The sequence below is a fragment of the Callorhinus ursinus genome, unplaced genomic scaffold (assembly GCF_003265705.2).
Source record: "Callorhinus ursinus isolate GAN/ISIS: 27379988/994484 unplaced genomic scaffold, GSC_fseal_2.0 scaffold49, whole genome shotgun sequence".
NCBI lineage: Eukaryota > Metazoa > Chordata > Mammalia > Carnivora > Otariidae > Callorhinus > Callorhinus ursinus.
This window is the reverse complement of record NW_027397111.1, coordinates 8,040,769-8,061,109: the sequence shown is the minus strand read 5'-3', so window position 1 is coordinate 8,061,109 and position 20,341 is coordinate 8,040,769. Positions and strand designations below refer to the sequence as shown.

At 40.1% G+C, this 20,341-nt stretch overlaps 1 protein-coding gene across 1 annotated transcript in view; it reads right to left on the bottom strand.

The window, feature by feature from the left end:
- Nucleotides 1–20,341, bottom strand: part of DENND5A (DENN domain containing 5A) — a 113,692-nt gene that overhangs the window by 9,176 nt on the left and 84,175 nt on the right. The window contains exons 9-15 of the mRNA XM_073883006.1: nt 18,238–18,388; nt 17,457–17,550; nt 14,799–14,930; nt 10,928–11,080; nt 4,743–4,827; nt 2,752–2,836; nt 2,147–2,275 (exon numbers count right to left, since the gene is read on the bottom strand). Of these exons, the coding sequence (XP_073739107.1) occupies nt 2,147–2,275; nt 2,752–2,836; nt 4,743–4,827; nt 10,928–11,080; nt 14,799–14,930; nt 17,457–17,550; nt 18,238–18,388 (829 nt within the window). The remainder of the gene's footprint in view (nt 1–2,146; nt 2,276–2,751; nt 2,837–4,742; nt 4,828–10,927; nt 11,081–14,798; nt 14,931–17,456; nt 17,551–18,237; nt 18,389–20,341) is intronic.

The following is a 20,341-nucleotide window of genomic DNA, read 5'->3' as shown; positions in this document are numbered from 1 at the left end:
TGCACAGTAAGAGTCACTGCAGGGAGGTCAAGGAGAAACAGTGTGAGCTCAATATATAGAGCTAACTTTTCCCCTAGACCCTACAGCCCCATTAACCTGCCTCGACCTAACCCCCTTCTCCAAGCTGCAAACAGTTTTGGAGGCTACCTGGAAATCCCAGAGCCTCAGGAACATTCTACCAAGATACACTCTCCAAGGCTGCCCACCTCCCCTGTCTGTGCAGCTATGCACACATTTTATGTGCCCAACTGAATACCTACTAAGTGCTAGGCAACATGCTCATTCATGCCCTCAGTGAAAGCAAATTATAATAAGCAGCAAGCAACTAGATAATAACAATACAGCCCATCAGTGTTGGGGCAGGTTTGAATAAATACCGTGACAAACACTATGGGTGCCCAGGGGAAGAATGAACCAAGTCTCTGAGGTGTCTAGACAAACTCTAGTGAAAAAAACTTCTGACTAGGCCCTGAAAGGACTAAAGACATACTGAGAAGGGTGAGTAGTAGTATGATGTGGCTGGAGCTTTAAGCAGACTGAAGAGAAAGAGAAGAGAGAGCAGAATGAAGGAATAAATAGGTTTTGATGAAGGGCCCCTTTTTTCTCCTTACACCCCATCCAAAATGCAATCTGTGGCAGCAAAACTCATCTTCCACTCACTGGAGTAGCACTGGGGCCAGACTATAAGGTGGAAAGTTTCTAGTACTGAGTAAATTCTGAGCTTATCTCCTTTTAATGGGGCTACAGTTTAAAGAAACCAAAATTAGTCTCCTGACCAAGGTCTGTGGCCTGGGCCTTTAGGCTCATACACACCCTAGACCCAGCCACTGTTCGGGATTTCACAAAGTGCTTGTGCTTGACCCCCTTTCAGATGCCTCCCTATCCTCCTGCTGGTGACACCCATTGGAAACACTCCTGGCCCTATCCTGCTACAATGGCAGTTTCTTTTTCTTAACCACACACAACTGTCCCCTAGAATCTGGTGTGCACACACTTCCCTTCCAAAGGCTTACATGTTCACTTGTTCTCTTTTAGTTGTTCTCCCAGTCTTCAAATTTTATCCCTAAGCCCTTTTGTCTCTAAATCAAATTTAAGTGCTTTAAGAACTGCTGTTTAACCTCTCAAAATGACCTCTCTAAGTTATCAAGGTTTTAAACCTAGTTCTTGCTATGTTTTACATACACAGTAAACAATCGAAATCATTATATTTTCACTCTGAATAAAAACAGATACTGCAGGTTTAATCAACTGGCTACACAAAATTTCCCCAAGGCCTAGTCCTCTGCTTTATCACATCCTTGGGGAAGTCAGATAATAAAGGACATCGTGAAAAGATGCCTAAGGAAATGCTAAACAAAAATGTCCAAGAGGCTTGCCAGTGAAGAAAGAGCCAAACATAGACAGGAAAAGTGGAGAGGTGGTAGGTCCGAGAGGCAGAGAAGAGGGACAGTCCTCCTTTCCACTCCTCCTCTGGTAGCTAGGGTACAAAAAAAATACAAAGAATATCAAATCCAGAGAAGGGAACTGTAGGTTTAATGGCCCCTGGGAATGTGAGAACCATGGAATCTCTCCTCTTCCTCTTTCTAGGTGGAAAGCGTGGAGGGAGGGGGCCCCTGAGAGCCATCGGAAAGCCCTTTTAAGCTGTAGGGAAACTAAGGAAGGGTCCAGAGACGAAGTGGAAGGATTGGGTTGTTTTGGGCTGGCCCTGGCCTCAGAAGAGAACAAAAGAGATAAGGGGATATCTTAGAAGTTTCCTTTTCACTCCCTAGTCCTTTCTTCCCCAGGACAAGAAAGAGACCAAGAAAATGCCCTGTGCCTAAGAGGTATACAAGTCTCCTGAGTGCAGTAAGGAGAGGGGAGCTCCAAAACTCTGAGGTACCCAATAAGGACCCCATCTTTCTCACTACCTCTTTATGAAAGCTATTTGGGGACATACAAATGGAGAAGGTAGGAAGAACAAACAAATTTTTCTTCTATAGTTAAAGAGGGAGAAGAGGAAATGCTACAAAATCTTCATATGCAATTTGAGTTTAGCTGAATACAGCAGAAATGAAATAGTGAATAGTCTCCCTCCTCACACAGGGGTTTCCAAACACTCCCCACCATTCCTGGGAGCCTGGTTCTACTCCAGGTGGAATGGCCTTACTTGGTGAGCTCATGGTCTGAGAGAAGCTGCTTCAGGTGTCTGGAAAGTAACTTTTTTTCCATGGATAGTCGCACCCATGCTCTGGCCTTCCCCACATCAGTCTTGATTTCCCCGATGTTCTGGATGTGCCTGAAGGGAGAATGGGAAAAAGGAGGTGGGGAGTGGGGCAGAAGCAGAACTCACTACCAATACCTCCCCCTGTAAAGCCAAGCAGGCCTGGTGAGACAATCCTATCCCATCCTGGTGACAATCCAACTCTCTTGTTCTCTAAATCCTGGGCTTCCATGTGGCTTTGCAGAAAGGCTCACCACAATTTGCAAGGGGTGGGGGGTAGGGGCGGTGACAATACAGCTCTCAAAAAAAACCAGGCAACCCCTGGAGCCCTGTGATACTCGGGTATAATTCTCTGAAAATGTCAGGAAACTCAACTGCTCATACAGCTCTACAGCTGCATCATGAAGCACAAGACCAATGACGAGGTCTTCCTGGTTAATGGAGATGCTGTAGAAGCCTACGTCACTGAGACCCTGCTATGTAAAGTAGACACCTAAGAAGCAACTGAAAACAGGCTTTTAGTGGCTTAGTATATATGAACCCAGACTGACCTCATATCCTGAATGAGGGAGATTCTCAGGGGAGACATGACTGAGCTGGCATCAGACTTCCTCCGTTCTGAATCAAGAAGTATTCCTAGAACAAAAAAGCTGGTCATGTCCCAAGAGATCTGACTATCCAAAGAGCTGACTCTTCGTACAGGGAATAGTTGGTTACTTTGGTAACAGTTTCATGAATATTTATTAACTACTTAGTAGGTATCAGATGCTATACTTTTATACATATTATCTCATTTAATCCTCTAACAACTAGATAGCCAAGGAAGGTATCACAGAGAAGAAAACTGAAATTCAGAGAAGGTAAATGCTTTGCCCTAGTTACCAAGTGGCAAAGTCAGGACTGGAGGAAACACAAATTTTCTGGCTCCTAATCCAGCATGTTGTCATCATGCATCCACAGAAGCAGTATTCCCATTTGGAGCTACTACTCATGTCCTGTTCTTGCCTCAAACTGGGCTACAAAAGAGCCAAGGGACTGTGTAAAGAACATGTCCCAGAATGTTTAGGATCTCTAGATACAACACAAGCATACCACATTTTGTTGCACTTTCACTTTATTGTGCTTCACAGATACGGTTTTTTGTTTGTTTTTTGTTTTTACAAATTGAAGGTCTATGGCAACTCTGTCAAGCAGGTCTACCGGCATCACTTTTCTAATAGCATTTGCTCACTTCGTGTCTTTGTGTCACATTTTGGTAATTCTCACAAAATTTCAAAATTTTTCATTATTATTATTATATTTGGCTTTTTTAGAAGATTTATTTGAGAGCGAGAGAAAGCGCACACATGAGCATGCCAAGAAGTACAGGAAGGAGGGGGGCTGCCCTGGAAGGGGCACTGCAGAAGGAACACCAGACCAAGGGGCAAGGGCCTGGCTCCTAATCTGGCCTCTTCCATGAATGCAGTATGTGATCTTGAATAAATTCAATTCCTCTCTAGATCCCAGTTTCCTCCTCTTGTAAAATAAAGGGGCTGGGCTAGATCATCTCTGCGGTGCCTGCCAACTCTGATATTTTTATTAAATTAGAAATGGAAAAGGGGGTGCCTGGGTGGCTCAGTCATTAAGTGTGATCCCAGGGTCCTGGGATCGAGCCCCGTATCGGGCTCCCTGCTCAGCGGGAAGCCTGCTTCTCCCTCTCCCACTCCCCCTGCTTGTGTTCCCTCTCTCGCTGTGTCTCTGTCAAATAAATAAATAACATCTTTTAGAAAAAAAAAAATGGAAAAGAAAGGGCAGCTGGGCTGCTCAGTTGTTAAGCGCCTGCCTTCAGCTCAGGTCATGATCCCAGGGTTCTGGGATCGAGCTCCACACTAGGCTCTCTGCTCGGCGGTGAGCCTGCCTCTCCCTCTGCCTGCCGCTCTCCCTACTTGTGTGTGCTCTCTCTCTTTCTGTCAAATAAATAAAATCTTTAAAAAAAAAATGTAAAAGAAGTGTTAAGAGATCATTCACATTCACTTGACTCTGAGGAGTTCCAAGGTAGGACACAGGCTCTCTTAACTGATAGATGATCTCAATGCCCATCTCTGAGGTATAAAACAAAAAACTCTAAAGACAACCTGCTCCAAACAGAGGACACCAGTACCACACAAATTCATTAAAAACCTAAATTCATTCTAAGACTGTCCTCTTGTTGATATAAATCTTCTAGCTCACTGATCAAAAGGTACAGAAACAGGGATGCCTAACTGGCTCTGTCAACAGAGCATGCAACTCTCAATCTTGGGGGTCATGAGTTCAAGCCCCAGGTTGGGCACAGAATTTACTTTTAAAATGGAGGGGTATAGAAGTACATAACGAAAGCAAACCCCATGGCTTTGGCACACTCTGTGGTTCAGAGAGCCAAGTAGCTTAATATTTAAAAAAGGAAACATTACACAGCAAAGGTTCTAATGACCTAGAATAGTCTACTGCAGATGATCTCTCCAATGGGGGATGGGAAAGTGGGTGGAGGGGGTTCTCCCCAGTGGTGTAGAAACCATCTTACCTGAGGTACTGAGGCTTCCTGATGTGAGTTTTCTTTGCCGGTTTTCCTGATAATGTAACAGGTGGGACCACAAGGCTGATTTCCCCTGGAACCAACACAAGGGAGAAACACCTATCAGTTTAGATTTCAGAGGCCAAGGCATCCAGTGAAGAGAGTCACAGATAATTTTAACATACAGATATGAGCTTTTACTAAAAAGTATCTGTACTGTTTCCTTATCTCGATGTACACCCAGATGCAATGTATACAAATATATCACCCTACTAAAATGCAGGGGAAATATAAAAAAGACTTGAAAGGAATAGAAAAGAGAAATGGTCCACCACTTCAAACAGAACATGGCTAAAAAGAGTCTGAGAATGGACCAGTGGATAAGAAAGAAAAAAGCAAACAACCTATCAACTTCTAAGCTGGTTAAAGGCCAGCTTGGGTAGAGCATGATGGCTTCTGTCAGAGGAGCTAATATCCACTCTACAAGATTCTACGATAGCTCCTGAATTTCCTAAACATTTAAAGGCATTACTGCCCTTAGTGTAGGCTGAAGAGAATAAGCTGTCACTAAGATGAGGATTTACTATTGAAGGTAAAAATGAAGAGGCCTGCAGGAAGGTAGGCTGGTATTTAATTGTAGCTAATATAACAGAACCTTAGCATTTTGAAATATAAGAGTTGCGGTTTAAACTATTTGAGACATGTAGTAATTTGTCATTTTACCAAGGCACAAATCTGATTAGCATTTGCAAGCCTGAGGTAAGGGAGCAATTTGCCTTCGTGGTAAATGAGCCCAGCTGGCAACCCAGCCACTGCTTTGTCTCTTTCTAGTCATCCTGCAATACACAGTGCCCTTTGTTATGTGATAAAAACTTTATTTTAAATTCACGGTAAATGTTTCTATATATCTGATATAACGTAAGTGTAGTATTATGCTTTTTTTTAGTAGTAGGATTTATTATAATAACTTTATAAATGTAAATCTATATTTCAGAGAAGTGATAGTAATAATAATAGAAGCTATGTCCTGAGACTTGCTACAAACTAAGCACTATGTTAAATGTTCAAAATATAATTATTTAATGCTCTCAACAATCCTACAGGATAGGTACCTCTATCTTCATTCTCCTTAGAAAGGAGCAAATTGAGCATGAGAAAGATTAAGCAACTTGTAAAAGATCACAGATAGTAAATGAGTGTTGGGATTCAAGCTTCAATCCATCTAATGGCAGAACTATTGCTCCCAATAATGATACTATATATAGACTGCCTGGAAGAGATCATTTAATTTATGAAGTTATACATTCTGAAGAAAATTTTATGCTCTTGGATGAATGTGAGGATTTAAGGTCTCAAGATTTGTCCCTTTAGAACACTGAGGATCTATTTTGTTTCTATCCATTTGATAGATTCTAGGGAGAAAAAATCAAGCACTTGAATGGAAGAAAATCCTCATCTATAGACCAGAAAGCTGTTAACATAAACTTGCTATATGTTTGGATATCCTGCAAGATTTAACCAACTTTAAAAAAAGGGGGGTGTGCCTGGGTGGCTCAGTCAAGTTAAGCGTCTGCCTTCAGCTCAGGTCATGATCCCAGGCTCCTGGGATGGAGCCCCGCGTCGGGCTCCCTGTGGGGAGCCTGCTTCTCCCTCTCCCTCTGCTCACCACCCGCCAATCGTGCTCTCACTCTGCTTTCTCTCTCTCTCAAGTAAATAAATAATCTTAAAAAAAAAAAAAGGATTTAACTAGCTTAAAACAAAACCCAATAATCATAATGGTATTTTTTTTATAAAACACACAAGGTAAAACTAGAAAGGACTTTTTTATTCATTGAGAAACCAAATATTTTTTTTTAAATGATGTTCAACAACATCAATGAGACAACTTCCACACACTAACTGGCACATTGATACAATATATGAAAGACAATACAAGAGCTTAAAATATTCACACTCTTTGATTTAGTAATTCAGCTTCCAGAAATCTGTCCATCCCTCTACCAAAATGGTTAGAGTAGGCTCCTGAAAGGGCAGGGACTTTGGTTTATTCATTACTGTATCCCCAGAATCCAGGAAGACTAGAAAGGCAGACGTGTATGAATGTGACATACACTAAGTACAGCCAGTCACCAGAGGGCCCTCACATGCAACGCTGCTGAAGAGCCAAAGGCTAGAGCAGCACCAGCCTGCCATGCCAGAAGGACGCCCTGGCTCACGGTGATTTCACCGGAGAGAGAGCAAAGGCAGGAGTGAGACAGCAGCACTGGGCTGAAGCTCAGGGATAGGGCACTGGGGACTTTCTAGTTCAGGAGCTGTGATTATTCTTTTTCCTCTTTTGCACAGAGGCTGATTGAGATTGCAAGGTTCAATTTAGTCTAACTACCCATCTGGGGTATTATATAGGAAAAGCAAAATACAGATAGCACCAGATTCTCCAAGGATGTCATACACAGGTGAGAAACAACCCATTTTCACTTACCCAAAGGGCAGCAGTTACAAAACCAGTATGAAAAACCAAACCTCACCTCTTATTGTTAGAAGAATATACTAGAGAAGGATGCCCATCTCCTTGAAAAATGTCACTGAAAGCCAAAGAGAGTTGTGAACAGTCATGGCCAATAACAAAATTTAGGAAGCTAGCAGCAAAAACTGCTATTTCGGTTCTCTCTACTTTCTAAGTAGATTAAAACAGGTAGTTGATCAGTAAGGTACCCTCAGAAGGGGCAATAAGATCACTCACTGATAGTGAATTTGGTCACAATCTGGGTGATTGCAGGATCATGCATAATCTCCATGATGGAGTCCAGGTAACCAGGTTACAGAACTTCTGGACTGGAACATAACCAAAGAATGTCTCACCAGGAGAGAGGTGCTCTACACACACGCTAGCAAAGTGAAGGCCTAAGGAGAACATGCAGTAAAAACCCAGCAGAGAGAGTCACAGTCAATCTGCAGCTGACCATGCATGCATCCCTGAGGGTATTAACACCCTGCCAAAAAGCACACACCCTTGCTTCCCTCTGCTGACAATGTCAGTGCTTCACTTTCCATGCTCCAAATGCAGGATTCAGAACAAAATGGGACCCCATTATTTTGTGTTAATTTCTCACTGAACAAGTAGCCTCTATCTATCCAAACGGAGAAGGAACTCAAATGGGCTCCAAAAAATATTCCCCCTATTCTATGGGAATTTTTGCAGAATATGGCTGCAAAGCCTCAGAGGACAGGTTTAGAACATGTGATGATAGGTATTATTTCTTAAAATGCTTAAGGATAAGGCTCACTAACTCTCTAGAAATTTTTATGGCAAATAAAGTTTGGAGAGGCATATATTTTACCAAAAAGCTAAAGAGCTCAATTTTAAGTGTCAGGCTCACTCAACTTAAAGGAAAATGATAAAATGATTATGTATATTCTACTCATTTGTTATACAGAAAAGGAAAAAAACAAATTCTTCATGTAGAGCCTAACATAATAGCCACCATATGTTATATACCTACCACATGCCAGGTATTTATTTTTATTACATCTAATTATCATAACCCTCAAAGGTAGATTTGATTAATTCCTATAGTATGGATAAAGAAAATGAGATTCAAAAATCACAAGTTACTGGAAGTCATCCAGCTGAGCTAGGATTCGAATCCCAGTTTTTCTGAATCCAAAGCCCACAGTATTGCTATTATACTAGAGGATTCTCAATATTTTAGGGAGGTGATACACAGTTTTTAGCATTAAAAAAATTTATTAACCACATTGTTTATAATACTGAAAAATCAGAAATAACCTAAATAACTAGTAATAAAGAACTGATTCAAACATGGAAAACGTATACAATGGATACAGTAACTAAAACTGAAATCTGAGAAGAGTAATAATAACCACAAACATTTACAGAGCACATCCCAAATTCCAGGCTCTGAGTTTAGTGCTTCACCTAAACTATCTTAGCAAATCCTCACAAGAATCCTATGGAGGTGGGTACTTTAAAAAGTCCATCATATACAGGATGAAAGAGAAGCTTAGAAAAACTAGGAATCTTGATCAGTTTCATAAAGTTATTAAGTAGGAATCAAACCCAGGTCTATCTGATTCATAGTTTGAGCTCTTAAATACTTACTATAGTACCACCTAAAAATTAGCTAAGGACATGGAAAATATGAGGTAAAAAAAGCAAGTTACAAAACATTATGTACAGTATGATCCGATCCTGATTTTTAAAAAGTTTTACTGAGATATAATTCACATTACTATAAAATTCACACTTACAAAGTACACGATTTTGTTACAAAAAAAAAAATCTGATTTTTAGTACGTTCACAGAGTTGTACAACCATCATCACTACCTAATTTTAGAACATTGTCATCACCCAAAAAGAAACCCCATACCCATTATCAGTCAGTCCCAATTCTCCTTCACTCCCATCTCTGATATCCCCTCATCTGCTTTCTGTCTATGGATTTGCCTATTCTGGACATTTTATATAAATGGGATCATACAATATGTGGTCTTTTGTGACTGGCTTCTTTCACTTAGTATGTTGAGCCATGTATCATCCCTCATTCCTTTTACTGCTGAATTATATTCCATTGTATAGATAACCACATTTAGTGTATCTGTTCATCAACTGATGGACATTTGGGTTGTTTTATTTCTGGCCTATTAGGAATAATGCTGCTATGAACATTTGTGTAAATGTTTTTATACAGACATATGTTTCCATTTATTTTGAGTACATAGCTAAAAGTGGACTCACTGTGTCATATAACACTATGTTTAACACTTTGAGGAACTGCCAGACTATGCTCCAAAATGGCTGCACTGTTTTACATTCCCACCAGCAATGTGTGAAGGTTCTAATTTCTCCAGATCCTTACTAACTTGTTACTGTCTTTTTTATTTTAGTTATCTTAGTGGATGTGAAAAAGTATCTCATTGTGGTTGGATTTTTAAATATCCATGGTATGTGGGTACAATGTGCACAGAAAAATGTTTTGAAGGACAGATATGGTAGACTGTCTCTATACCCATGACAACGACACTCCAGAGGGCAGAGATCGGGGTGCCTGGGTGGCTCAGTCGTTAAGCGTCTGCCTTCTGCTCAGGTCACGGTCCCAGGGTCCTGGGATCAAGCCCCACATCGGGCTCCCTGCTCAGCGGGAAGCCTGCTTCTCCTTCTCCCACTCCCCCTGCTTGTGTTCCCTCTCTCACCGTGTCTCTCTCTGTCAAATAAATAAATAAAATCTTTTAAAAAAAGAAATTAAAGTGCAGAGATCTTGGTGTGTTTTGTTCACTAACAAGCAAGTGCCTGGCACACTGCCAGCCCTCAATAAATACTTGCTGGATACTTACATGTTTTTCTAATTTATCCATATTAAAATTGTTTTTTTTTAAAGTTTACTTTAGAGAGAGAGAGAGAGAACACGAGTGGGGAGAGGGCAGAGGGAGAGAATCTCAAGCAGACCCCCTGCTGAGTGCAGAGCCCGTTGCAGGGCTCAATCTCCATGAGATCTCATGGAGCACGACCCATGAGATCATGACCTGAGCTGAAATCACGAGTCGGACACTTAACCGACTGCACCACCCAGGCGCCCCTAAAACTGTTTTTGAAAAGATTTCAAGTTCTCTTCAAATTTAAAAATGCATAAAAGTAAAATTGTCCATCTTGACTATTCCAAATAGAGTATTCTGAAATAAGGAAATTCTCTGGTATCAAGCAGTAACAATCAAACTTACTCAATTTCCTGCAGGCCTTTCTCAAATCTTTAGACAGTTAAGCTATCTGTATATAAAAGAAATGTTAATGACAGAACTTTTTCCACTGGGAATGTACAATTAGTGAAGGACCCTTAGAGTATTATTTATGAGCTCCAAGTTCTTTCTTTTGTGTCCCATCTCCAGACCAGGGCCAGTTGCCAAAAAGGATCTATCAAGCTGGCCTTTAGCTCTATTTACAATAAGGAAGATGCCACTCTAAAAATGTCTAACAAACACACAGATTCATGAAGCATATTTTTTAAAGAAAATAGTCTGGATCACATTTATTTACTTATTTGTTTAACTATTTCAAGTCTCACCCCACACATGGCATGCACCATTTTTCAAAGCCAGCCAGCTGGAAGAGTGTGGGAAAGCTAGTAAGTGAAAAGAGAAAGACAGTTTACTCAGCAGGGAGAGTCTAGACATTCCTTACCTGCTTTACTTGTAGCCCATGACTCCAGATCCTCTCTAGGAGGTCACAAAGGCTGGCAATCAAGGTGTTCTCCTCCACCCCTGTGATGTTCACCTCCCCGTGCCCTAGTTCCACAGCCTCTCGGCCCATCTTCTCCACCAGCATCCTCTTGGTCTACAAGGAATCAGTCAGTAGGATTAGATAACCACAGTGAGCAGGATCACATGCAACTAGAAAGGGCTGTGGTGACCCATACAGCACATCTGCTGGGCCGGGAAGGACAAGATAGTAAGACCGAGAGACATAAAGTATATTTATTCCCCATCATATAGGTCAGGTTCTGGTGGAGTACATTCTTTAAAAGTTCAGTTACGGGGCGCCTGGGTGGCTTAGTCATTGAGCGTCTGCCTTCGGCTCAGGTCATGGTCCCAGGGTCCTGGGATCAAGCCCCACATGGGGCTCCCTGCTCAGCGGGAAGCCTGCTTCTCCCCCTCCCACTCCCCCTGCTTGTGTTCCCTCTCTCGTGGTGTCTCTGTCAAATAAATAAATACATATAATCTTTTAAAAAAATAAAAGTTCAGTTACAAAGATGAGAACACAGCAATCACTGTATGACCATGAGCAAGTGATACCATCACTCTGGATTAATTTTTTGCATTTATGAGATGAAAGAGTTGAATAAAACCATTTGGTCACAGTCACTTCCGACATTCTCTGTTTCTCATTGTTTAACTGATCTTACCAAACAAACCTGCAAGCATTTAAGGTTAGAAATACATCTGACATACCTGTCAAGGGGATCAAAATTAAGGACAAATAATTTACTTTGTTTTTTCTTTCTTCCAAGATTTTATTTAAATTCAAGTTAGTTCACATATAGTATAGCATTAGTTTCAGAGGTAGAATTTAGTGATTCATCAGTTGCATATAACACCCAGTGCTCATTACCTCAAGTGCCCTCCTTAAGCCCATCAATCAACTACCCCATCCTCCCACCCATCTGCCCTCCAGCAACCCTCAGTTTGTTCCCTAGAGTTAAGAGTCTCTCATGGTTTGCCTCCCCGTCTTTATCTTATTTTATTTTTCCTTCCCTTCCCCCTATGTTCATCTGTTTTGTTTCTTAAATTCCACATAAGTGAAATCATATATTTGTCTTTCTCTGACTTATTTCACTTAGCATAATGCCCTCTAGTTCCATCCACGTTGTTGCAAATGGCTGAGTAATATTCCATTGTACATATATACACATCTTTTTTTTTCCCCCCCAAGATTTTATTTTTTTGTCAGAGAGACAAGAGAGGCACAGAGAGAGCACCAGCAGGGGGAGCGGCAAGCAGAGGGAGAAGCAGGCTCCCCGCTGAACAAGGAGCCCAATATGGGACTATGACTTGAGCCGAAGGCAGACACTTGACTGAGCCACCCAGGCGTCCCATCACTTTATTTTTTTAAATTTATTTTATCTTTTATTTTTTATCCTAATTCCAGTGTAATTAACATACAGTGTTAAATTAGTGTCAGGTGTACAATACAGTGATTCAGTAGTTCCATATATCACTCAGTGCTCATCAAGAAAAAGTGTACTCTTAATCCCCTTCCTCTATTGCACCCATCCCCCTCCCACCTCCCCTCTGGCAACCATCGGTTTGTTCTCTACAGTTAAGAGTCTGTTTTTTGGTTTGTCTCTTTTCTTTGTTCGTTTCTTTCTTAAGTTCAGCATAAGAGTGAAATCATTTGTCTTTCTCTGACTGACTTATTTCACTTAGCCTAATACCCTCCAGATCCATCCGTGTTGCAAATAGCAAGATTTCATTCTCTTTTCTGACTGAAGTAATCTTCCTATACATACACACCATTTCTTTTTTATCCATTCATCAATCGAGGGACACTTGGGCTGCTTCCATAATTTGGCTATTGTAAATAATGCTACTATAAACATAGGAGTATATATATCTTTTTGAATTAGTGTTTTTTGTATTCTTTGAGTAAACACCCAGTAGTACAACTGCTGGAACACAGGGTTGTCCTATTTTTAATTTTTTGAGGAACCTGCATACTATTTTCGACAGTGGCTGCACCAGTTTGCATTCTCACCAACACTGCACAAGGGGTCCTTTTTCCCTACCATCCTTGTCAACACTTGTTTCTTGTGTTTTTGACTTTAGCTATTCCGACAGGTATGAAGTGATATCTCACTGTGGTTTTGATTTGCATTTCATTGATGATGACCATCTTTTCATGTGTCTGTTGGCCAGGTGTATGTCTTCTTTGGAGAAATGTCTGTTCACGTCTTCTGCCCATTTTTAACTGGATTATTTGTTTTACTGGTGTTGAGTTATGTAAGTTCTTTATATATTTTGGAGACTAACCCTTTATCAGATATGTCATTTGAAAATATCTTCTCGCATTCAGTAGGTTGCCTTTTTTTAGTTTTGTTAATTATGTCTTTTGCTGTGCAGAAGCTTTTTATTTTGATGTAGTCCCAATAGTTTATCAAGAGACATATCTAGAAAGATGTTGCTATGGCTGGTGTCAGAGAAATTACTGCCTGTGCTATCTTCTAGGATTTTTATGGTTTCAGGTCTCACATTTAGATCCTTAATCCATTTTGAGTTTATTTTTGTGTATGGTGTAAGAAAGTGGTCTAGTTTCATTCTTTTGCATGTAGCTGTCCAGTTTTCCCAACTTGTTGAAACTTTTTCCCATTGCATATTCCTGCCTCCTTTGTCAATAATTGACCAAATAATCTTGGGTTTATTTCTGGACTCTATTTTGTTCCACCGATCTAAGTGTCTATTTTTAAACATAGCACCTATTAACAATAGGTTATTGTGCACCTTAAAATATGTTAAGAGAATAGATCTCATGTTAAGTATACTTACCACAAAAACAAACAAATCCCACAAAATAACACAAGGCAATTTTTGAAAGTGATAGATATGTGTAGTGATAGATTGATTATGGTGATAGTATCATGGGTGTATGCATATGTCCAACTTGTCAAAATGTGCACATTAAAATATGTGTGTAGGGAGCACCTGGGTGGCTCAGTTGTTAAGCGTCTGCCTTTAGCTCAGGTCATGGTCTCAGGGTCCTGGGATCGAGTCCCTCATCGAGCTCCCTGCTTGGCGGGAAGCCTGCTTCTCCCTCTCCCACTCTCCCTGCTTGTGTTCCCTCTCTCGCTGTCTCTAGCTCTCTCAAATAAATAAATGAAATCTTTATTTATAAATAAATAAATAAATAAATAAATAAAAATATGTGTGTAGGGACACCTGGGTGGCTCAGTCGGTTAAGCTACCCACTCTTGATCTCAGCTCAGGTCTTGATCTCCGGGTCATGAGTAGGTGTGGAGTATACTTAAGAAAAATATGTGTCATTTTTTGTATATCAAGTATACCTCAATAAAGCTTAAAAAGATTACTGTCTGTAGAATTGAAAAAACATCCCAACAATAAGCTTAAACTGAACACACTTTGGCCTGGCACATAATTGGCACCCAGTAAATTCTTGTGTCTAGATAATGATATTACTGCTATCAAATTAAAACAGGCAAAAATATTTTCATGTGTGTAAGATTAATGTGTTGAAGACTATTCAACTACAAGGACTTCATGTAAGAAATGTAAGATGTCTAAAATTGAAAACTACATCCATCTCTCAGTTTTAAAAAATACATATTAAATTAGTATCAAGCAAGGTGTGCTTGCTCTCCAGTAATGGTCTATTTATATAAAACAAATACACCTAATTCCATGTTAACAGGATCTTAAAATCAGTACTATCCCATTAAATTAACAGTATTTTTAAAGCCAAGGAAGAGTGGTCAGAGCTCAGATGTGGTCTCCCCTTGGCTGCCAAGGAAAAGAGCACACATTCACGAGCAACCATAGCTCACCTTGTTGCGGCATTCCTTCAGCAGGCCCTCTACAAATTTCCAGTTGGTTTGAGCAATCACTGATGGGGAGAGGTTGGACAGTTTGGGCTGGCGGATGGTACTACCCATATTTCTGGCTTCCTGGATGTACTTCTACAGCAAACAGAAAAACCAAAGGCTCTTTGGATCCATGCACACAAACCACAGTGGCCAGTACTAATGAGAGCCTGAAGAGGGCACTACTATCACCCCACATTTTCTTACTGCCTCTTTCTTATGCTCACAGTCGGAGGTGGAAAGCTTAAAATGCAATTCTTGCAGCGAAAAGAAAAACTAAGACAATATGGTAAGTTTTCTCTGATGTAAGGCATTTCATGAGTACCGTAATTACCTTTGCTTTAATGATATAAGAGGTAAAGAGCACATGGCTAACACATAGCTAACACATGGCTGCAGCACGTAGAGCTCAGTGTACAAACCCACTCAAATTTCAAAGTACTAATGAGAAACTCATTTTCTCCACCACGCTGCAAGGAGTTTAACTCTTGCGTCCATATCAAAAATATCTACCCTTACTATCATAGAGTATAGCCTTGCTAAATTAGGGCCTGGAAAATAAGAGTGCACATTCAAAACAACAACTGCATCTTCTGTTTTTTTTACAATGTGCTGGTGATTCTCCATATGCTATCTGTTTTAACATAGAGCTCACATCAATTCAGTGAACTGCACACTGACATCCTAACAGCAGCGCAAGTTCGCAACCAATATTTTTACCCTAGACTTTATTCCAGTAGTACAATTCTATCCATTCTATCTTTTGGTCCTCAATCTGCCCCTCCTACCAACCCCCAAGGTTAGGCTTCAATTCCTTCACCTGGACTACTGCTACCTGCCTCCTAGTTTGTTACCTACCTCCTCTCCTTTACTCCAAAGTATTCTGTCCACAGCCTCCATTACACAACAACTACCAAGCGTTTGATCCTCCATTTCTTCTACTTGAATGCTCTTATTTGTCTCTCACAATCCCATCATCCTCTAAGGCTTAAAGAGATGATGGCTCCCTCGATCTTGTTTGAATACTACCCCAGGTAGAACTGAGCTCTGATCATCAGAGATCAAACACTGACTTGCTTCTCATATGGCCCTTTCCAAAGACTATTCTACTAAAGTTATTTGTGTATCCGACTTTGTTCCCTTAATAAACTGGTATTCCCTGAGGACAAGCCTACCTCCCCTGTCATCTTTTTATTTCAAAGTGCTTACTACACTGATTTGACCAAGAAAACATGCTCAATAAACACTGCTAAAAAAAGTAATATGGAGGTGAGGTGGAAGACCCAGGGGACACTTCTAAAATAACACCAATACCCCAAATCCCTTATGCCACCTTCACAAAAAGTCTAAGCACAATCATATTCTTTAAGTCAGCAGTTAAAAATTCATAACCAGGGCACCTGGGTGGCTCAGTTGGTTAAGCGACTGCCTTCGGCTCAGGTCATGATCCTGGAGTCCCGGGATCGAGTCCCGCATCGGGCTCCCTGCTCAGCAGGGAGTCTGCTTCTCCCTCTGACCCTCTCCCCTCTCGTGCTCTCTATCTCTCATTCTCTCTCTCTCAAATAATAAAATCTTTAAAAAAAAAATTCATAACCATACCTTGTAATTCTAATTTATTCCTTTGAAAAACAGCAAAGACAAAATGGTATTTGTTTTCCCATTCACTGAGGTGCTAGACACATATGAAAACAATATGCTTTAACAGGTTTTAAATGTATAAAATGTAAATTGCAGGGTCCTTTCTCAAAGAGAAGTTCCTGAAATGGGATTCTGAAGGTGAAGCTCCATTTTCACAACTTCTCTGCAACTAAGTAATGCAGGGTCTCCATCCTAAGGTTTAGAACTAGAAACTTCACTGGGAACAAGTTACAGTAGAGCTAAGAAACTCAGCTGATGAACTCAGGAGGTCAATTCAGGAATCCCTAATCCCCAGGCACCTGATGATAACATTCCTCTCTTTTGTTCCTCTAAGAAAAAAAGTCAAGATTACCTGATTTAAATTAAGATACATAAAAAACAGAAGAAAAGCTCCCCACTCCCCAATTTCAGAGATTCACAGTATTAACTCAAGTCCAGCTTTTCTTCCTTCTCATTCTAACAGAATTAACTTCTTTACTACCATACTACACACACAAAAAGCCTCACAAATTTTAAAAGTATTCTCCCAAATTTCAGACTCTTATCTTCTGAGGTTCCTATCACACTCCCCAGAGATCATACATGACTGAGTACTGAAAGGACAGTGAAAGGCTCTCTTCTTAAGCACGGACATCATACCTAATGGGGCTACAAACAGGGTGTGGCTCAGGGAGAGGATCTACATGGTTAAAGGCTCTCTTAAGCACGGACATCATTCCTAATGGGGCTACAAACGGTGTGGCTCAGGGAGAGGATCTACATGGTTAATAGCCAGCTGTCACTTGCAGAACATCGTACATTCTGGATTTGTCATAATCAAGGCCCAGTATCAGGTATCAGGAATTAACCCTAGTATTAACCCTTCTTTATGGGGGGAGGTCATTGCTAAGACATTTGAATTAGATCAGAGGCCAAGGAAATGGGAAAGAGAAGGAGAGTATAAAATAGTCATAGTGTCAGTTTGTCACTCTTAAGGTGTCTTACCTCTCTCTGGTCATTATCTAAACGCAGGTGTTCTGTGTGCTGCTTCTGCCGATCTTTCCGCCTCCACTGGGCAGGGGCATTCCTTTTTGTCCACCTGACGGAATCCAAGCAGGCAAATTATGAACATCGCACTAAAAAAGTAAGGTCAAGTTACTGACAGGAGAGAACCTGAACATCTAGGGAATAACACTGGGCATGGAAAAACCACCAAAAAGTCACCAGAGATAGCTAAGAGACCTTGAATAAAAGGAGCTTAGACCTCAGTGACTAGACAAGAGAAACTCCTCAGGGAACATAGACATAGCTCTCTTAAAACATGTACAAAAACACTTCATATGCAGACCCAAAACTATACTCATTCAACTTTGTCTGGGCTTTGATACACTCATCTCCAAAAGTAAATAAAAAAGAGCAACCCTGCTAAAGTAATTACTCTCAGTTCAGACTCCAATTATTTCAATTACCACTTACTGAAGATACAATGCTAGCTAGGTATGGTATGGAATTTAGCTGAGAGATGACAGCAACCTATCTGCAGCCTGGCTTTCTGCAGCTGCTGGGCATGTGGAGCTATCCCAATTTGCAGAGTAGAGACAGGAATTAATTATACTTTGTCACCTGTATTCTTGTTCAAACAAGTGAACAACCTGACAGTCTGGGTCTTTTCCATATTTGCTTTACAAAATTCCAGGAGTCTTCTATCAGCTCAGGCCCAGACACTGGATAGCCCTTACCACCTTGGTTAGGGAGCTGGATCAGGGAATCCCTGGGGTTGACTCACTTGTTGCTGGCTGGTCCAGTGGAAAGTACATCAGACTGCAACTTAGGGAAAAAGCCCGGCTCATACTTCCCTTGTCCAATCTTCATGTCAAGTAAATGGGGGTGAATCGCTGTATGGTCAATTTTTGCCAGACGCAGTTCAATTGCTTTCTCTGGAGAACAAAAATAAGTCAATTTTTTTTTTAAATATACCATATTTTAGGCCATAAAATAAGTCTCAATACATTTAAGATCATTTGAATCATACAAAGTATGTCCTCTGACCACAATAATCAATAATAACATCTTAAAACTAAGTAACACACTTCTATATATAACTCATGGGTCAAAAAGAAATGAAAAGAGAAAGTTTTCTGAAACTGAATAAAGATGAAAACATAAAATATCAGCATATGTCATTAAAATATTACTCAAAAGGAGATTTACAGCACTAAATACCTATTTTAGAAAAGGAAGGTCTCAAACGAATGACCTCAGCTTCCACCTTAAGAAACTAGAAAAAGACAAGGAAATTAAATCCAGAGCAAATACAAGAAAGGAAATAATAAAGGGCAGAGTAAAATCAATGAAATAGCAAACAGAGAAAATTAAAAATCCAAACACTGGTTCTTTCAGAAGATCAGTAAAACTAATAAAAAAAAGTCTGGTCAGGATAAAAAGGAAAAGACACAAATTAACATTATCAGGAATGAGGTGACATTGCTACAGATTCTACAGCTATCAATAAAGGAATATTCAAATAATTTAATGTCAACAAATTTAACAATAGGTTAGATGGCAAAATTCCTTGAAAAACACAAATTGCAAAAGCTCATTTAAGAAGTAACAGATATGAATAGCCTTATACTTATTTTAAAAATTGAATCTATAGTTTATTTTTTATTTTATTATTTTAGTAGGCTCCACACCCAGTGTGGGGCTTGAACGCATAACCTCGAGATTAAGAGTCACTTGCTCTCCTGACTGAGCCAGCCACGGATCCCCGAATCTGTAATTCAAAACCTTCCCACAAAAAACTCCAGGCCCAGATGGCTTCCCTGATGAATTCTGCCAAACATCCAAAGAAATAGTATCAGTTACACAAGCTCTTCAAGGAAACTGAAGAAGAAAGAATACTTGCCAACTTATTCTTTGAAGCTAGCATTATCCTGATACCAAATCTGACCAAAGTATTACCAAAAAAAACTATGAACCAGTATCCCTCATGAACATAGATGCAAAAATCCTAAACAAAATTTTCGTAAATCTAATCCAATAATATTCAAGAAGGATAATACATCATGACCAAATACAGTTTATTTCAGGAATTCAAGTTGATTTAACATATTCAAAAATCAATGAATGTCGGGGGTCGGGGGATGGGTTAGCCTGGTGATGGGTATTAAAGAGGGCACGTTCTGCGTGGAGCACTGGGTGTTATGCACAAACAATGAATCATGGAACACTATATCAAAAACTAATGATGTAATGTATGGTGATTAACATAACAATAAAAAATTTAAAGTAAAAAAAATCAATGAATGTCATTCACCAAATTAAAAAACTAAATCTAATAACCATATAATTACCTCAACAGATGCAGAAAAAGCATCTGACAAAATACAACATCCACCTCCGATAAAAATTCCCAACAAACTAGTAACAGAAACAAATATCCATCTAATAAAAGATATTCACTGAGGGGCACCTGGGTGGCTCAGTCAGTCGAGCATCCAACTCTTGATTTCAGTTCAGGTCATGATCTCAGGGTAGTGAGATTGAACCCCATGTCAAGATTGCGCCCCATGTTGGGTTCCGTGCTCAGTGGGGAGTCTGCTCGAGATTCTCTCTCTCCCTCTCCCTCTGCCCCTTCCCCTCCACGTGCTTGCTTGCTTTCTCTCTCAAAATAAATAAATCTTAAAAAAAAAAAAAAAGATATCCGTTGAAAAACCTACAGCTAATATCGTACTTAATGGTGAATGCTTTCCCCTAAAATCAGGAATAAGACAACAATGTCCACTATCACCATGTCTATTTGACACTGTAGTAAAAGTTCTAGCCAGTGCAATATGGTAAGATAAAGAAATAAAAGACATCTGGATTGAAAAGGAAAAAGTAAAACTATC